The 15,499-nt window shown below is 36.0% G+C and overlaps 1 protein-coding gene across 1 annotated transcript in view; it reads right to left on the minus strand.

The window, feature by feature from the left end:
• The window catches only part of LOC109044409 (cytochrome P450 4c21), a 32,497-nt gene extending 18,577 nt beyond the window's left edge, over positions 1–13,920 (minus strand). The window contains exons 1-5 of the mRNA XM_019062113.2: positions 13,651–13,920; positions 7,964–8,156; positions 3,475–3,587; positions 1,140–1,227; positions 280–468 (exon numbers count right to left, since the gene is read on the minus strand). Of these exons, the coding sequence (XP_018917658.2) occupies positions 280–468; positions 1,140–1,227; positions 3,475–3,587; positions 7,964–8,156; positions 13,651–13,653 (586 nt within the window). The 5' untranslated portion in view covers positions 13,654–13,920. The remainder of the gene's footprint in view (positions 1–279; positions 469–1,139; positions 1,228–3,474; positions 3,588–7,963; positions 8,157–13,650) is intronic.
• Between the last annotated feature and the right edge of the window lie 1,579 nt (positions 13,921–15,499).

A 15,499-nucleotide genomic window follows, 5' to 3' on the forward strand; every position in this document is an offset into this window, starting at 1 on the left:
AAATTGTCTGAAAGATATAAAACAAAACTGTTAAAAATTGTATCGGTAAATTCGTTATTTATTGAAGGAAATATGACAACTTCTGAAAGCTCATACGGCGTTCTTTCTTAGCACGGCAGAATGGCAGCCAATTTATTTGCCGGTTTTGATGTTGATCAATAAAACAATTCTCGATTCGTTATTCGTCTTTAAAACTGTCCCTGATTATTTAGTTCCTCTTAATAGCATAAAATGGTAAGTCTTCACTTTATATTTTGTATTAAAAATGTTTGACATTACCACTCATAATGTCAATGAAGAGAAGCGTCATTTCTTGACCAAGGTCAAAAGGTTCCCCTCGTTCTGCGTGCTTTCGTAGAGTGGTCATCAAGTGCTGTGTGTGACGCTGGCACGTGGCATCAAAACTCGAGAGCAATTTTGGATGAAAACTCGGTAAAATGGCCTTCCTCTCGTTCAGCCATTTTCTACCTGAAATAATTTTCGTTTTTGAACTCAGTTGTAAGAGTATTTTGAAAAATAAAATATTCTAATTTCATTTCTTTCAGCGCCACCTAGTTTTTTTTTTGGATAGATTGTATCGTGTTTTATTCTCAAGGAAGTATCCTGTCAACGTACTTAACATATCCTCTCTGAGAAAATTAACCCCATTTTAAACGTATGCGCACAGCGTGAATCCGATTGAATGTAAAGAAAAGGAGACAAAACACTGTGAAGTTCATACTAGCGCCTGGAACAACTATTCAAACTTTTTAGATGTGCGTGTTGCTTACTAATAATTGAAGGAGTTTTAGCTCTCTTCGTTTCCTCATAGTGAACTTCCGTCTGGTAATTTTGGACAGGATACCAGAAACAAGATGAAATAATGCAATTGTAATATGAAATAATTTTGATGAAAATATGTGTAGGTCTGTGTAGGTGTGCCTTCCGCAATTCTACATTTTGCAATTATAGGCACCAAATAATATTGTTCATCCATTAAGTTACATATCTACATAGAGACACTAATTTCACGTACATGTGGTTTTTTCTAAAATGAGCCAAAATTAGCGGTTCCTCATTGCAAACCGTAGTTCAATTATTAAACCACTGATGAAACATTACGACCATTACATTACAATCTTAAGAAGGTTGAAACTTGCCGTTTGCAGTTGAAAGAATCTCGGGAAGTCGGAAGAGATCGTAAATAGATTTATCCTTGTCGTAACAATTTGGGTTCCTCAGTACCATCTGCAATCATACCGTATACGGACCTTTAATCACAAATTGCCTGACTTACATTTCTAAATTGGTAACCCACAGTACATTAATTTTTTAAAAAAATTGACCCGCGTCTGCATATTTTTCTTTCCAAAACAATATAAAATTCTCTTTTTAAGGTAAAGTGATAGTGTATGGCGAAGTAAGATGAAGGGGACGCCCAGTGAAAGGGTAGTGACAGGGGGTTTTAGAAGAAATAAGGGTGTGCCAACTCCCTGAAGGGCTTTGGGAGGATTGGGGACTTTGGCGGCTAGGTGTCGCAGAGCGCCAGAGAGCGCTGGGAAAGCGGCTTAATATGTATGTACATACAGTGTGAACAATGCAATTAATGTTCAGTATTAGAAATTGGCAGCAATCTTTCAGGATTGTGGGAAACATAAAGTTCCTCAATAATGATTGAATAAAAGAAAGAAAATAAAAACACACAGGGTTTGAAGGGGTTTGAGGACATTTTGTCAACGATTTTTTGTCCGCGCACCTTTTTTGTCCAGTAGTTTACGCCCACACGTAAAATAAGCAACAGTGACCTGGTCCAAGCGTTATATTTTAGTCGGTATGTAAAATTATATTGACAATATGGAAATGAAAAATTGAGAGAGAAGGAGCTGTTGTTATGGTAGCTCATTTTCTAAATGAAATTTTATTACTCTCTCCTTTTGAATCATCTTTTTAAATTGTCATTGGTGAAAAATTGGTTTTATTTCTATCCTTAAAATATTGAATGTACAATATACCTTACATATGTATAGGTACTTTTTTTATTTTGTTTTATTTTTTCTTTACGAAATTATTACTTTATTTGAAAACATTTATATTTTAAAACGTGACAAATATTTGTAAAACCTTTTCCAAGTGACATTAATCTTAAAATGAATAAAAGAGGGAAAGAACCAAGAAGCACGCAATATGTAGTTTTAACCCATTTGTACATCGATCTTTTAGAATCAAATACGTCAAATTTGGAGCGTTTCGTTGCGCGTACACCTCGTTGCAGCACAATAAAAGCACAAAATGTAAAAAAAAGTTAAAGTGCTTTGAAAATCATTAAATTTGACACGGAACCACCAATATTTAAAAAACACATTATATTATTATTCTCCTTTGATAAATTGATAATATTTGTTTACCATCAATTTAAATGAGAATAATCAATGCAGAGTGTCCTAACATTTCAAAATCATGAGTTAAAAAACGCTGACTATGCGAGTATAAATATACTAAAGCCTAACAGAGCGGAGCGGCGTGCTGCCAGCGCGAGAGGCTCACTGGCGCCTACAAACCTAAGTGGATACTTCACGCATGGCGCAATGCTTGAAGTATCCACTTAGGTTTGTAGGCGCCAATGCGCTTTTCGGGCTGGCCGCCCGCCCGCCGTGCGGCGGCGCCTGAAGCAACTATTTCACAACAGAGGTGTTGCACAGTATTATACGAAATTGAACGTATTAAGAATGACAGGCATCCTTTAAAAGTACAGATCTTTCCTCGCAAAATAAATCAAGATACTTATCGTACACAGGACAGATCTAAAAGCCTTTAGCTGAGGCAAATATAGAGGTTTATCCGGTTCAGGTATAACAATGTGGGAATTTCTTGAAAGATAATTAAGTCCTGTTTCACCAAAGAGGTGTAGAGAGTTTTAGTGAATTTAGTTTCATGGGATTGACGCCCCCCATATTATTCTCCGTTGGACCAAACAGACAAAACAAAAAAACAAGCAAACCCTCATTCTTCCAAGACATTATATATTTTCATCCAAAAACGTCGTGAGCAATTGTTGTTTGAATTTACATGTGGGCCAATTAACTTTTGGTCTCAACTGCCACGTGGACCAAAACTTCCGTGCCGAAAAAACGCGTAGACGTAAATTACTGGAAAAAACAGGTGCGCGGACAAAAAATCGTTGACAAAATGTCCTATAACCGTTTGAAGGATTCTTTGAACGTGGTTGGAAAATTGATCTTTATGAGTATATTCACTTGTTTAACATTTTCCTTCTCATTTTTATGCCTCTTTATGAATTTAGGCACTAATCTCATTTTTATTTCCGTCGAAATCCCTTATAACTCCGTAGAATAAAATTTTGAGCAGATAATGAGGAATTAAAGCGGTAGATCATGCAGCATAATGAACCAAATATTCTCAAAAATTGTCTCCCAAACAAATTAAAACCTTAATTTGTGTGAATTTCTCATAGAATAGTTAAATTTAGATCGTTACCTGAATCACCTCTGGATCGGACAGGACCACGAATGTGTCGGAGAAAATTGAAAAACGGTACATTCTACAGGTTGCATATTGGTCAAAAATTCTCATCCAGTCACTATATCTTGCTGGACAAAAAATCGTCAGTACACGTGCATATATGTAATCCAAAGAAAAACATCAACCCGAATACAGGTAAAAAATGAGTCGATGAATGTAAATTCGCCATTTATATACTTAGAAAAAATGTTCCTCCAAGACGGAACTTTTGCAGGCTCATGGAAAAATTTGGCAATTTATAGTGAATCAATATCACGCCAATTCATTTCAACAAGCCCTATAATGAGGTATTAGTTATCACTAGGATTGCATTTTGTAATTAGGAACCAAGAGCATTCCAACTTTGCCAGGATTGTGCAACCTACATCCTTTGCAAGAAATTACTAAAATTGGGCAAAATAATAAAATTTACAAAGGTAATTTTTGGCTTGAATTTTTTATATGATCAGTTTATAGTTGCCATGTAAAAGAAGTCGCATTATCTTACCGACTTTGGAATGAATTTGGTTACGTATATTGCAAAATGTAATCCAATTGTAAAATTCACGAAAACCTACGGTGTGGCAGTGGTAATTTTTGAAAGTTAGCAACATCTCTATTCCTTTATTAAATTATATTATAAGAATTGATTCTTAGTGCGAAATAGGCTGCCTCCTCTAGAATAGATTTTTAACATGAATATAAATGGAGGAAAAACAGAGTTTCTAACTTGCAAGACTAAAAGAGAGGAAATTAAGATATGTTCTCACGACATACTCCTACTTATTTTCCCTGGTAAAAATTGGCGGTAGAATCTGTGTTCCAAAATACCATAGACCTACAGCCGGCTGTAAGATTTCCAATAGCTTCTAAAGCCGGCAACACAATTTCTTATAGCCTTTTACAGCCGATGGCGACTAAGCAACAGCCTGGCGATAAAGTGTATGCTAAACGTTACTAGGACACTACGGATGCTAGGACTTAGTGAGTTTTTGGACTACCGCTCTCTTTTTGGGCCGTAGTACCATGATTTATTTTGCGAGGAAAGCTCCGTACTTTTGAAGGATGCCTGCCATTCCTAATATGTTGGAGCGCCTGTAATTTTGTATGATACTGTGCAATACCTCTGGTGTGAAATAGTTGCTTCAAGCGCCGTGGTACGCTGCGGCGCACAGTGGGGAAAAACGCCAATCTAGTCGCTCAAAAGTCCCTGTGTCAACGCTCTTGATTTTTATTCGTGTTTCTTGGGTTAAAAATGTAGCCAAAGGATAGGGGGACCCAAATTGAGGCAAGAAAATATTTTTTCAACCCCCCTTGGGCTATATTTTCACCGCACAATGGCCCAATCCAAAGAGCTTGGTGGACCATCTTTTCACACCTACTTTTGGTTCACTTTACGTGAATTTTCTTAATTATCTGATTTTCTGCGTTGCGTTACACCTCTTTCAAAACAATCTAATCAATTATAACATCACTTCTTAATGGCATTGTACACTGAAAAATTGAATGTTACGTACAGTAAAAATGTGAAATTAAAAATTAGTAGATCTATTCAGTTTACAAGACAATAACATTTATTTTCATCGATACAGACGTTTTTTTAATACTAAGATACTTTTTGAATTGTGGAAAGACAATGAAATCAAACACTGAAACAGCATGAGAAAAGAAGAGGAAAAAAGAAATAAAGAAGAATCGAAAAATTAATGGAGAAAAAAGAAAGAAAAGATAGAAATTATAGCATTATAACTAAATAATTTTATAAACAACAAATAAGAATAATTTAAGAATAACTTAAACAATAATTATAACAATGAAAAGGAATAAAAGAAAAAAATATAAATGCAACAAAGCTGCGACTAAATCACAAAAGCTGCGACTTTTACCTACTTTTTTTGGCATACCATTGTCTGAATCTATAAAATGTGATAATTGCCCGCAAGAATATTCACCTCCTCTCGTAGCCAGTGAAATTTTTCTTTCAATGTAATTTTTTGTGACTCTTATTTTGATTGCTAAATGTGTTCATGATGTTAATTATTCATCAAATCATAAGAGATTTAGTTGTTGTACATTTTAAATTTACATTAATTTTGAATTTGAATATATTTCTTGAATTTCGGACGAAAACTGACTCTTGCTCTTCTTGATTATTCGTAGGTACTTCAAAAAAAGAAAGAAAAAAAAAGAAAAAAAAATACATTACAACCTCTTTAATTTAAAAAAACAACGGACCAGTGTCCGACACGTTCAATGCCTTTTCTCCCTGTCCAATAGTATTATTAGGACGCTTTTTACTTTATTTTCATCCTGCCATTTCTTATACCTCAAAATTATGGAAGTAGATTCCGAAAACAGATCGTGTTAATTGCACGCAGGTATACTTCGTTCAGTTATTCAACGTGGCAACCCCCCCTCCCTCCCTTCTCAAATAACCATCCAAAAATGAAGAATAGTAAAATCGTTGGTCGTTTTGGATGATTAATCATTAAATTAGTCACATGTATTATACCTCAAGCTCCAAGCCAAATTGTCAAATAATTATTCCGGTATTTGAGCGTGAATTTGCTATTTTTCGCAAATTTACCATGTTTTAGTTAACGATGGAGTAAAACTGACTTCAGATTCGTGATCAGCGACCCAAAAAACATATAAAAACATGTATTGCATGCCAACAAAGGTGATACTCTAATTAATGCCGCCTAGATCTGGCTCTGGAACCAATGTGCGCCGCGCCTAGTGCATCAAAAACGCCTCGACGCCGGGCCATTAATCTTCGTTTATCTCTCTGAATCGCAAAAAAACCGCAAGATATCTCTACAGATTATGAAACTACATGAAATTCTGCGTCACCTAGTACAAGTCTGATATTGGTATTCGCCGGTATTTGATACATTCCAATCCTCTGAAGTTTAAAAACACAGATTTTTCAGAGCAGGTGTTAAGGTTAATCTTCAGCTGTAGTTCCGAAAAAATCCACCACGTCGCGCTGCTAAAATCCGACTCCGAAATCAGTGATTATTTAAATATCACAATAGGTATCTTAAATTCTAAGACTCATAAGTTCTAGCAGCATACGTCTGGAATCCTTAGAAACAAACGCGAGCTTTGAAAGTCTAATAATAAAAGCTGTAAATTGATCCCAGTTTCTCTTACGGGATATCTGTAAGTGCGAGAGAGACAGCTCACGGTGGGAGAGAGATATCTGCCAACTGCTGAGAGCGATCAAGCGCGATTGGTTGCATCAAGGTCATCATGCTTAACCCTACTTTTTTCTGGGATCAAATTGCAGAGCTTCAGAAATGACATTTCACGTTGTTTTTAGGGTCAATAGGAAGAAGAATGTTATGGCTAGAACTTATAACTCTTCGATTTAAACAGAAATTCCTTCAACTTTTATAAAAGCTCAAGGACTCACGTGGAGCTGTACGGACTCTAAAACACAGCGGTGGCGCCCCCTGCGCGGAGAAATTTCTTACTTCACGCAGCTGTAGATAAACCTTAAAGAAATAGAAAATATAAGAAAAAATGATGAGGAAATAAAATAAATGATTTGATTTACTTCTCAGGGACTCTGCCATGCTGGAAAACCATCAATTGCATAACCTGTTGCGTGAACACCATCAGTACGGAACGCATTTGGTGCGTCTTCCATCTGGGCTTCCAGTCTTACCTGTTTAAACGCTCACGGTTCATCATCAATTTTTTGATAACAAACAAGATTCTGGTGAATTTAATCACTGATTTGGTGTCAGTGGATATCTGAGAATGAAATGCAACCTCTGGTAGCTTTCTACCAAACACTTAAAATTACGACTTTTGAGCGGCTAGATTGGTCGTTTTCCCCACTGTGCGGCGCGGCGCGGCGCAGCGTACCGCAGAGTCAGCGTTTTTCAACTCATGACTTTGAAATGTTTGCACACTCTGTGTGGATTATCCTCATTTTCATTGATGAAAAAAAATATGTAGTAAAGGAAAATATAATGTGCGTTTTGTAAATATTCAGGTGATTCCGTACAAACTTAAGGATTTACAAAGCACACGCATTTCTACACAATTTCTTATAGCCTTCTATAGCCGATGGCGAAAAAGCAACAGCCAGGCGATAAAGTGTAAAGCCCGGCGATAGGAACTATAGCCCGGCTGCATAATTTTTTATCGCTTCGTGTAGCACGGCCGTATAATTCCCACTGTCTACAGCCAGCTATATGATTTTCTATCGCCTTCTTCAGTCGGCTATAAGAACTCCTATGGTTTTTTGAAACGCAGCTCCTATCGCCAATTTTTACCAGGGTTTGTATGTTCATTTGACTGTTTTCTAACCAAGCACCTATCCACTCGACAAGTAATAATATTGACGGGAATAAACGCTATGCTACAAAATAAAACGGAGTGCTTTTGCAATTAATTATTGCACCAGCTTAATACTACTGCTGAAGTTTAAACAAATGGAAGAATAACTTACAGTGTTGGAGGAGAAAAGTGGGCACGCATCCCACAAAAGGTAACTCTAGAGGTCCAGGTAAAGTTGATAAGAATTCGTTAACTCTCGTCGATTTTTTATGGCAGAAAATTAGGTACAAAAGAACGACTATCAAGAACCACAGGACGTAATTTGAAATCGATATCCGACGATCATCTTCAGAGGTAAGGAACATCTGATGGAGGAAATATGAATACGAATTAATCAGTGCTTTGCGATATATCTGTCGAAGGCAAATCGTGAAATCAGGCATTGTGTCAAATGCCTACGCAGATAGTCAAATTTCAACAGTCTACAAAATTTTGTGAATTTATGGCGAAGAGCTCACGATTTTCAATATTTTTGGAAAAATAACCCATCAAACCTACGAACTCTTTTTGTCTCTTCCTCTTCAATTGCTACTCATATTTTTAAAAGTTGAAATTCCAAAAATTCTCTATTTTAAGACACGCTGAAAATTCCAAGATCAGTGTCTCTTAAGGAGCTAAAAATTGTTTAAAGTACTATTGTGTGTGCAAATTTTTACTGAGAATTTTTTCTTGCAGGGGCAATGAATTATGTTGTCTGAAAGTAGGAGAAGAATCAGAATTTCAATTTAGGTTAGAATATTTGACTATTTGCCCAGGCATTTGACAAAATGCCCGATTTTACTATTTGCCTGCGACATATCGATTGATGTGCCATGTAGTCTTATGTAAAAGGATCAATGAAGATGGTAATATCGAATGATGTAGTCACTAAATCAGTCTATCGGGAGAATCTCCGAACAAGAGGTATAAATCTGTAGCATTAAAGGATTGGACGAAGCGAAAACGGTCAACTAACCGTAGCTAACCGCTTATGCAGTGTGATGTCATTGTTAACGGCCTATTACCAACTTATTTGGAGTCGCAGGTGCACTGAACCGTTGCGTCGCATCGTGACAAAAACTCAAAGAAAACAAATTAGGCGCTACGGCGTAAAGCTGTGTAATGTGGATTTCGCTCACTCTCTCATTCACTATTTCTGCGAGACCAACGGCACAGTTTTTTCTCCTCAATATTTACTGGGGAACTTTTCAGAGGTCATAATCGAATTTGATACAATGATGTAAAATTTCTGTCAAAAAACTGTAAAATTGGACGCATTTCTATCAAACGGACCTAAGCGCCATAGGGTGAGGAAGGTAGAGGGGGGCTTGGATTGGCGGCGGAATCGGGCGTCCGGCTTATTCCGTCCTATACTCGCAATGCTTTTCCATGGCGCTTAGTTCCGTTTGACAGAGCGCGCTATCCGGGATTCTAAATTCCTCAAAAGGAACTCAAATTGGCGCTTAGTTCCGTTTGATAGAAATACGTCCAATTAATACTCCTTGGACTGGAATTTAGGGGGTTTTCCCCAAAATTATATTTCTAGGGAAATTCGTATCTGATCGCAGTTTTACGAAATTTCCAATGATGTGGCGTGATTTGCTAAATATATTGATAGATCAGCCATTTAAAGCTACGAAAAAGTTAATAAAGTTTGATTTGAACAACACCATATTTAATTTTAGTTTTGAAGAATAACCAAGGTGATGTAATGATCGTTTTTATTAATTTACTTAGGACCTTTCAGCATTTCGCCATCTTCAGAGTACAGTCAATAATACATAAATATATCACAGTTATTACACTTTCATCCTAAACTAAATAACATACATCAAGGCACATTATACAAATAGTCTTAATTACGAGAGAGTCAATATTACCTAGCATTGCTTCTAATCAAATTGTAATCATTCAACTCTGGTGATTGTTGTTACGTGAATTCACCGATGCATCGATATCTCACTTGTCAGAACTTTCCTGATTCATTAATAGGTCGCAGCACCTCCTGATGAGCGGGTTTGTTGCTATTTCTATTTCAGTTTGAATATTAAGTAAGTTTTCATTTCTCATTGTGGCCAATGTTATTTCTAATTTTTCTAAAACTTTCAGCTGATTAGGATCTCTATTTTTGTGCAGAATTTTGGCCTCATTGAAATTAATTTTATGGCCCGTATTTTTCATATGTTTGAATACATTGGATGTTTTTTGCTTAGCATGCTCTTTGACTCTAACTTTGATGGATCGCTCAGTCTTTCCTATGTATTTACTATTGCATGTTTTACATTCTATTTGGTAGATACCTGAACAATTATCATCCGATTTTTCTTGATGATTTTTATTTTTGTTTTTACTGGCCATTTTTTTAATTCTATCGATCACATTGTTGTTAGTACTAAAAGCTAGTTTGTGGTCATGTTTTCTAAAAATTTTATCCACAATATTTGTGGAATCATTACAGAAATGCATTTTCCTATATTTTATTTTCTGTTTTTGCTTTTGTTTTTTATTATTATCCTCAGCAATATTTTTGTGCTTATTGATAATGTTATTTATTAAATATTTTGGATATCCATTGCTTTCGCAAATGTCATATATAATGCTGATCTCTGTGTTTTTCTCCTCTGGGTCAAGTGGTATGCTATGCAGCCTATGTGCCATGGCATGTATAGCCGCATGTTTATGATTAGTAGGATGATTCGAATAGTATGGTATTATGGCATTGGTTGCATTAGGTTTACGGTATATCTTGAATTTAATTCTATTCTCTGCATTTATGAAAACAGTGAGATCAAGGAAATTTATCTGGTTATTTTTCATTTTTTCACATGTATATTGGATATTATCATTAATGCTGTTCAAGTATTTCGTGAATTTATTTGCAATTCTATCCGTGCCAGTAAAAACAAAAAATGTATCATCAACATATCTGAAATATCTTACTATATTTTTGAAAAAGGGGTTTTTCACGGACATAATGTGCGTCTCTTCATGATGATTAAGGTAAATTTGTGCTATATATTCACGAAATACTTGAACAGCATTAACGATAATATCCAATATACATGTGAAAAAATGAAAAATAACCAGATAAATTTCCTTGATCTCACTGTTTTCATAAATGCAGAGAATAGAATTAAATTCAAGATATACCGTAAACCTAATGCAACCAATGCCATAATACCATACTATTCGAATCATCCTACTAATCATAAACATGCGGCTATACATGCCATGGCACATAGGCTGCATAGCATACCACTTGACCCAGAGGAGAAAAACACAGAGATCAGCATTATATATGACATTTGCGAAAGCAATGGATATCCAAAATATTTAATAAATAACATTATCAATAAGCACAAAAATATTGCTGAGGATAATAATAAAAAACAAAAGCAAAAACAGAAAATAAAATATAGGAAAATGCATTTCTGTAATGATTCCACAAATATTGTGGATAAAATTTTTAGAAAACATGACCACAAACTAGCTTTTAGTACTAACAACAATGTGATCGATAGAATTAAAAAAATGGCCAGTAAAAACAAAAATAAAAATCATCAAGAAAAATCGGATGATAATTGTTCAGGTATCTACCAAATAGAATGTAAAACATGCAATAGTAAATACATAGGAAAGACTGAGCGATCCATCAAAGTTAGAGTCAAAGAGCATGCTAAGCAAAAAACATCCAATGTATTCAAACATATGAAAAATACGGGCCATAAAATTAATTTCAATGAGGCCAAAATTCTGCACAAAAATAGAGATCCTAATCAGCTGAAAGTTTTAGAAAAATTAGAAATAACATTGGCCACAATGAGAAATGAAAACTTACTTAATATTCAAACTGAAATAGAAATAGCAACAAACCCGCTCATCAGGAGGTGCTGCGACCTATTAATGAATCAGGAAAGTTCTGACAAGTGAGATATCGATGCATCGGTGAATTCACGTAACAACAATCACCAGAGTTGAATGATTACAATTTGATTAGAAGCAATGCTAGGTAATATTGACTCTCTCGTAATTAAGACTATTTGTATAATGTGCCTTGATGTATGTTATTTAGTTTAGGATGAAAGTGTAATAACTGTGATATATTTATGTATTATTGACTGTACTCTGAAGATGGCGAAATGCTGAAAGGTCCTAAGTAAATTAATAAAAACGATCATTACATCACCTTGGTTATTCTTCAAAACTAAAAAAAAAAAAAATACGAAAAAGTATCGATAGACAGGGTTAAAGGGAGCGGACATCTTAATAATCGATTCTTTGCCATAGCTTCAAATTGGGAAATATCGATAATTAATTGACTAATCAATAATCGCTATTTCCTAATTTGAACATAAGTAAGTGAATGAGAATATGCATTGCTTTCACGTTCACAGTTTAGAAACAATCTAACACCAGCGAGTAGGTAGTTGATGGTACATGATATTTCTACAGAGGAGGTTTCTACTTTTTAACGAATGAGGGAGTATGACACGGTGAATCCTTTCAAAATAGAAGGGCAGTGCAATACAGCAAGATTAGTTGAAAAAATAAACATTTGAAGAAAAGCAGAGAGGGCTTTATTCTTCTCCAAAATTCCGTGCCAACTAAGCTAATCCAAAGTATTTGCAAAAAAAACAGTGCACTTAACTCACTTTCAAAAAGTATGACTAATTCACGTGGTAATTTAATAAATTTTCGTATTTTCCTTATCAGGGATTAATAACAGTGGCGAGGTGTGAATGATTGAGTATCGATATTTCCCCATTTGAAGCTGTGATAAAGAATCGATCGTTGCGAACACTGCTGTTTATCGATCCTTTTCTATAGGTTCAAAGGCAGATCAATCGATGGATCGCAAATTACGCCACGACACTGATGAATTAGTCTTTTAGATTAGAATGATTAATGACTCTTAAAACATTTCTCGGCTGAAAATCTTGCCGATGCCTCAGTTTGCATGAATATTCGTGGACTCTTCAGAACAACGAAAAGTACGTACTTATGGGGTACTAAATCCATTTTTGGGGAGTTAAATGCACGAAATATTAATGGAAGAATAAATAAGAAAACTACGCTTAACACTTTTGAGAGCTGAAACATTGCATTAGAGTTTACTTGACGCTACATATTTCAATTTCATTGCAGTGCATTTCGAAAAGAAGAGCCCCTTCAATTACTGAATATACCACATACACAACACTCAGCCGCAATCTTTTCACCATGTAATAGACCACTAGACAAGGTACGAATTTCAGCATTCTGATACATGTTTTGTTACTAAAATTTCACGTAGAACACGATGCGCACAGCAACAATTACCGATATCAAATCCTTACGAAGATATTTAATGATTCTTGATGCGTGAATTCAAACCACCCGCTCATGAAAACTCAATGGTCTGCGTGATTCACGTCGCGCGCTAAACGTTATCATGACAGTCTCTGCGATATAAAAATCTGGCAACCTCAATTTTGACGCTTTGGCTCAGCTATAGCAAATTTCTAATAGTTTGAACGACTTATGGTGGGAAATGAACATTGCTCGATTGAGAAGCTTGCTGAAACCATTGTAGTGCGCGATTTGACTCACGTAGAGCTTTGAGTTTCTTCTGAGCGGGCAGTTCAAATTCCTCGTAACCAATGTGAAATAAACTTCGTTAGGAGTTGGTTTCAGTAATTTTCGTTCTACAAATCGTGTTATACGTAAAGTTCTGGTTAGGAAACATGTATCAGATTGCTTAAATTCGTGCCTTGTCTAGTGGTCCATTGCATCTGTGCTTCTTGGGGAATAATTAAGCAGTAACTAGTTGAGTTTCCTTACCATCGAGTGATATATATCCAACGCTGAATCCGGAGAGCTGTTTCCACAGAGTGCAACACTTCACACCTCGCTCCAAGGCGGATTAAGGGGAAAATATAACACGAGCCACGTTTGGATGATGTCACCAGCGCGCATCATTGGTCTCATAATGATGGGAAAAGGAAGGACGAGGAAAGTGAGACTGCCCTCTCGCAGCGCTGCACAGTGGAGAAAGTCAATGGGCGAGGTCAGATATGATATGGAAATTTCGATAGCTCATATCCTTAAATCCGAAACCTTACAGTTTCAAAGCAATTTCATCACGTTTCTCGTAAAATTTACTTCAACAAACGCCCCTTTAAATTTCAAATGTGACGAAATGTACATCAAAATTTGCGGTTTTTGTGAAAAATCTCTTGTCCAATTCTAATGACTGCCTACTTTGTGCGCAGCGGAGATTAAGCAAACGGAAAAAAGTACTTGGTGCTGATTTCAGAACCTCCTGTTCACCGAGCTCTTGCAGTTCCTTTGTTATACATGTATAATTTTTCGGTTTTGAGAACGGAACCTCGGTTGTAGGCACAGAGTACTCTGTCCTCATAGAAGGGAAACTTCTGTAACTGTTACGAAGAAAGTGCAGGATCCATGTGAACAGAACTATTTTTTCCAGTATGCGTTAGGTAGGTAGGTACGTTACACCATATGTGCTTGGCGGTTTTTCACGCGGAAGAAGAAAGAACAGAATCTCAATGCCTCCAAAATTAAAGTGTGCCTTATTACTTAAAAATCTATACATTACTCACACTAGTTTTTGAGTTTATTTACTTCAAAAACTTTCATCAATTTCCCTAATTGTTTACCGTTACGATGATATTTACTTTTTTTGTATAAATTCAAAATAAATGACCAGGAGTTTGTTAGAGCATCAAACCGTGTGTTGTTCTTTTTCTCATTGCTCGTTTGCAGAAAGCATATAATGAAAATCGCAAAGAATTATGACGGTGAATCTACCAAACCACTATCCTTCTACTTCAGATCTTGCCCAGTGGCCCATCGACGGCGCAAATAACTTTCCGCTTACAAAAAAAAGTACAGTAGGAAGTATGTAATGTTGCAAACTGAGATACGTGGCTTGGGAGTTGTACCGTCAAAATATACGCCGGAAAGAGAGCTGAAATTGGTACTTTTTTCAATGAACATTAAGTAACGCAATTTCTGATGTGGTCTTTCTTTTTTACCAGTGAAAATATGAGCGATACGTTTCCCTGCGAACAATTCCTGATCACGAACTGATTTTGGCATTAAGTAGCTACCTTTCAGGAAATCCAGCTCAAAGGCCTTCCTAGTAGCACGCACTGTTTAATTTGGACTTTCAAAAAACCTAGGGAATTGTTGAAATGTACGAATTAGGAAACCTTTATTGTTCTTCTTTCAGTAAAATAAATGTTAAATTTACTTTTTTAAAAAAGGGAAAAAAATAATGGAAAACAATCGGAATCAAAATTGTATCAAACACTAAAAATCCCTCATTGATGCTAAACACTTTTTATTTTCTATTCTACATAATCTTACTTGTTCAAGTAAGTAGCCTGGGCTTATTTGTCCAATGCTAGAAGCACTTTAGCCGATCATAAAGATAATCCTAGTTTGAAAATCTATTGCCCAAGACAGTCGGTTAGCCGTGCGGGAAATGGAAGAGCTGCTAAATATCCCGAAGACCATCGTTGCGGAAATTTCAACTGAAAAACTCGGGCTCCGTAGAGTGGCAGCGAAATTTGTGCCAACGCTCCGGCTCATTCCTCCTGTCTTGTGCAATAGTTTTTGGCAAAGCACGGTATTCCTCTGGTTCCACATCCTTCATATAGTCCAG

Source organism: Bemisia tabaci, chromosome 10, assembly GCF_918797505.1.
Source record: "Bemisia tabaci chromosome 10, PGI_BMITA_v3".
NCBI lineage: Eukaryota > Metazoa > Arthropoda > Insecta > Hemiptera > Aleyrodidae > Bemisia > Bemisia tabaci.